The sequence below is a fragment of the Stenella coeruleoalba genome (genome assembly GCF_951394435.1).
Source record: "Stenella coeruleoalba genome assembly, chromosome: 15".
In the NCBI taxonomy this organism is placed as follows: Eukaryota; Metazoa; Chordata; class Mammalia; order Artiodactyla; family Delphinidae; genus Stenella; species Stenella coeruleoalba.
Genome location: NC_137161.1, coordinates 27,894,067 through 27,896,776, shown reverse-complemented (window position 1 = coordinate 27,896,776; position 2,710 = coordinate 27,894,067). Strand labels below are relative to the sequence as shown.

The window sequence follows — 2,710 nt, the reverse complement described above, 5'->3', positions numbered from 1 at the left end:
CTCTCCAGAATGCCCTTGTCCCCTCTCAGTGCTGGGGGATTTCCCACTCATCCTCCGAGGTTTGGCTCAAATGCCACCAACTCCTAGAAGCTTCCCTAACTTTCTCCTTTTGTTCTTAGGACCACCTTCATCTCTACCCCTTCCCCTGCCCCCAGTCATTCTCACTTCATCACAACAGTGTCCATTAATTGAACTGGCAGGGGGCTTAAATGCCTTATTTTATGAAATCCTCACATCATCCCTATGAGGGAGACATTTGGCTTATTCACATTTAACAGATGAGAAAATTGAGTCTGGAAAGGTCACCTCACTTGCCAAAGCTCAAGTGGTGACGCTGGGATTAGAACCTATCTACTGTATTTAAATTCCCTCCATCATAATAGCTCATTCTGATACTTACTGAGTCCTTACTATTCTGAGCACTTTATATGGATTAACTCAATCCCTATATCAGCCCTGTTAAATACGGAGTGGTAGTATTACTGTCATTTAATATAGAGGGAAACAGGCCCAGAGACGATACGGGAATTGCCCAAAGCCACATGCCCGCCAGTGGTGAAGCAGGATCCTAGCGCGGATTGGGTCTCACTGCTCTGTCATTATCTTATCCCCTGCCTCCCCCTCTGGCTGGCGGGCTCCCCCTCCTCCCCGGTGGAAACTCGGCCTGACTCACCTTCACATCTCTCGGGGCCTTCTGTGATGTCTGGCACCAGCAGGCTCTCAGTAGAGGTTCACTAAATTCCACTGACTTTCTGTTTTCTCTTCTAGCTGCCCAGCGGCCAAGGGATGAGCTGGGGCCCGCCTTCCCAATGGCATCTCCCCCTGGTCTGGAACTGAAGACACTGAGCAATGGTCCCCAGGCCCCAAGGAGACCAGCTCCTCTGGGTCCAGCGGCCCCACGCAGGGAGGGTGTGGAGAATGCCTGCTTCTTTGCGGAGGAGCACGAGACTCATTTCCAGAACCCTAGGGATGCCAGACTGGGCAGCTCCCCCAGCCCCCCTGAGGGCGTCCCCTCATGGCCCCGATCCCAGAGGGACGACCTGTCCCTGCGTTCAGAAGAGGGGCCAGGCCTGGAGCCTGTGAGCCGCCCGGTGGATTACGGCTTCGTTTCCGCTCTGGTTTTCCTGGTGAGCGGGATCCTCCTGGTGGTGACTGCATACACCATCCCCCGAGAGGCCCGTGTCAACCCGGACACAGTGTCAGCACGGGAGATGGAACGACTAGAAATGTACTATGCGCGCCTGGGCTCACACCTGGACAAGTGCATCATTGCAGGCCTGGGGCTGCTCACGGTGGGCGGCATGCTCTTGTCCGTGCTGCTGATGGTCTCCCTGTGCAAGGGAGAGCTGTACCGCCGGCCGAACTTCGTCCCTGGCAGGGGCTCCAGGAAGACCTACGGCTCCATTAACCTGCGCATGAGACAGCTCAGTGGGGATGGGAGCCAGGCCCTGGTGGAGAACGAAGTCGTCCAGGTCTCGGAGACCAGCCGCACCCTCCAGGGGTCTTAAGTAAGAGCCCACCCTATCTGGCTGCTTCAGCTTCAGGGCTACAAGGCCTCCGAGTCTGGGGTTTTGGACTGAGCTCCACATAGGGCCCCGTGGAAGGAGTCCCGGGTGCTGGAGGGGGAGCTTGGGGCCTGGCCCAGGCTTCGCTTGGGAGAGCTGCCCCCGATCTGTTTTGTAGCTTGAGGTTTTGCATAAGGTTTTGTTTGAAGGATGGCTTCTGCTGCTAAAAATACAGAAGTTTGGAAACTGCTGCCCTTGGAGGATGAGTTTCTTGGCCTGCCCGAGGGTCGAGAGCTGTCTGAAAGGCTGCCCATCCTGTTCCCCATGTCTTGGGGAATTCCGGGTTCTCTGCTGTCCTCATCAGCCATGGATGGGTGTTGGGCAAACTTGGCTTTGAGCCCTGACTGTCTAAGGTGGGAGCTGGCTTCATGATGAGGGGAGAAGTCAGCCCTGGGATGACCTCCCCACTCCAGGCCTCAGTCCCCCTGACTGTGAGGTGAGAGGGATGGCCCCTCCAGTTCTGCCCTAGGAATTCCTATATGGAATGGGAGCCCAGTTTCTGCATCTGGCCGTTCCTTCAGGGGACGAGAGTGTCTGGCAGGTGCTGACCATTCTCTGTGCCATTTTCTGACCCAGTGTTGGTGGCCACCACTGTCACACAGCCAGCATCTCACTCGGTCCTGTTAAAGGACCCCCTAAGCCCTCAGGTTAGACTGGGCTAAATCCAGAGTTCGCTACAGCCTGGTCTTGGTCTTGGGATTGAATTACCTGCTGTGACTAGATCTTAGCACACATTTTACAAAGTCACGTGCACAGTTTTCACTAACTCCCTGGACAAGGGCGGGGGGATCTTTTAAACAGGAAAGGGTAGGGGCTTTGTTGTATTTCTGTGGACACAGTGTGGGCCTTCATTACCTCCCCTTCCTCAATAATATGTCTCTTAGGCCTGACCTTATCCTGGTAACAGAAAAAAAATTTTTTTTTAATGCTGAATTTGTAACTTCCTTCCCCAACTCCCGTAGCTGTAAAGTGCAGCCCCAATTTATTGGGAGAGAAATCAGGCACATTCTGGTGGCCTGAAAATTCTAGCCACATTGATCACATTTGTTCTGTTTCTCTTGTCGAGTGTTTCCAGGCTCTGTCCAGATTCTCTTTAAACTACTGACAAAGAGGGCTTCCCTGGTGGCGCAGTGGTTGAGAGTCCG

The 2,710-nt window shown here is 54.1% G+C and overlaps 1 protein-coding gene across 1 annotated transcript; it reads left to right on the top strand.

Moving 5' to 3' along the window:
* The first annotated feature begins 498 nt into the window (after window positions 1–498).
* On the top strand, window positions 499–1,621 carry TMEM74B (transmembrane protein 74B). The gene has a single exon (XM_079945156.1). It carries the CDS (start codon window positions 810–812, stop codon window positions 1,506–1,508), a length of 699 nt encoding a protein of 232 aa, XP_079801282.1. The 5' UTR covers window positions 499–809; the 3' UTR covers window positions 1,509–1,621.
* Window positions 1,622–2,710: the final 1,089 nt, after the last annotated feature.

Coding starts and splice junctions, on each gene's coding strand:
- TMEM74B (XM_079945156.1), top strand. CDS start 810: ATGGCATCTCCCCCTGGTCTGGAACTGAAGACACTGAGCAATGGTCCC.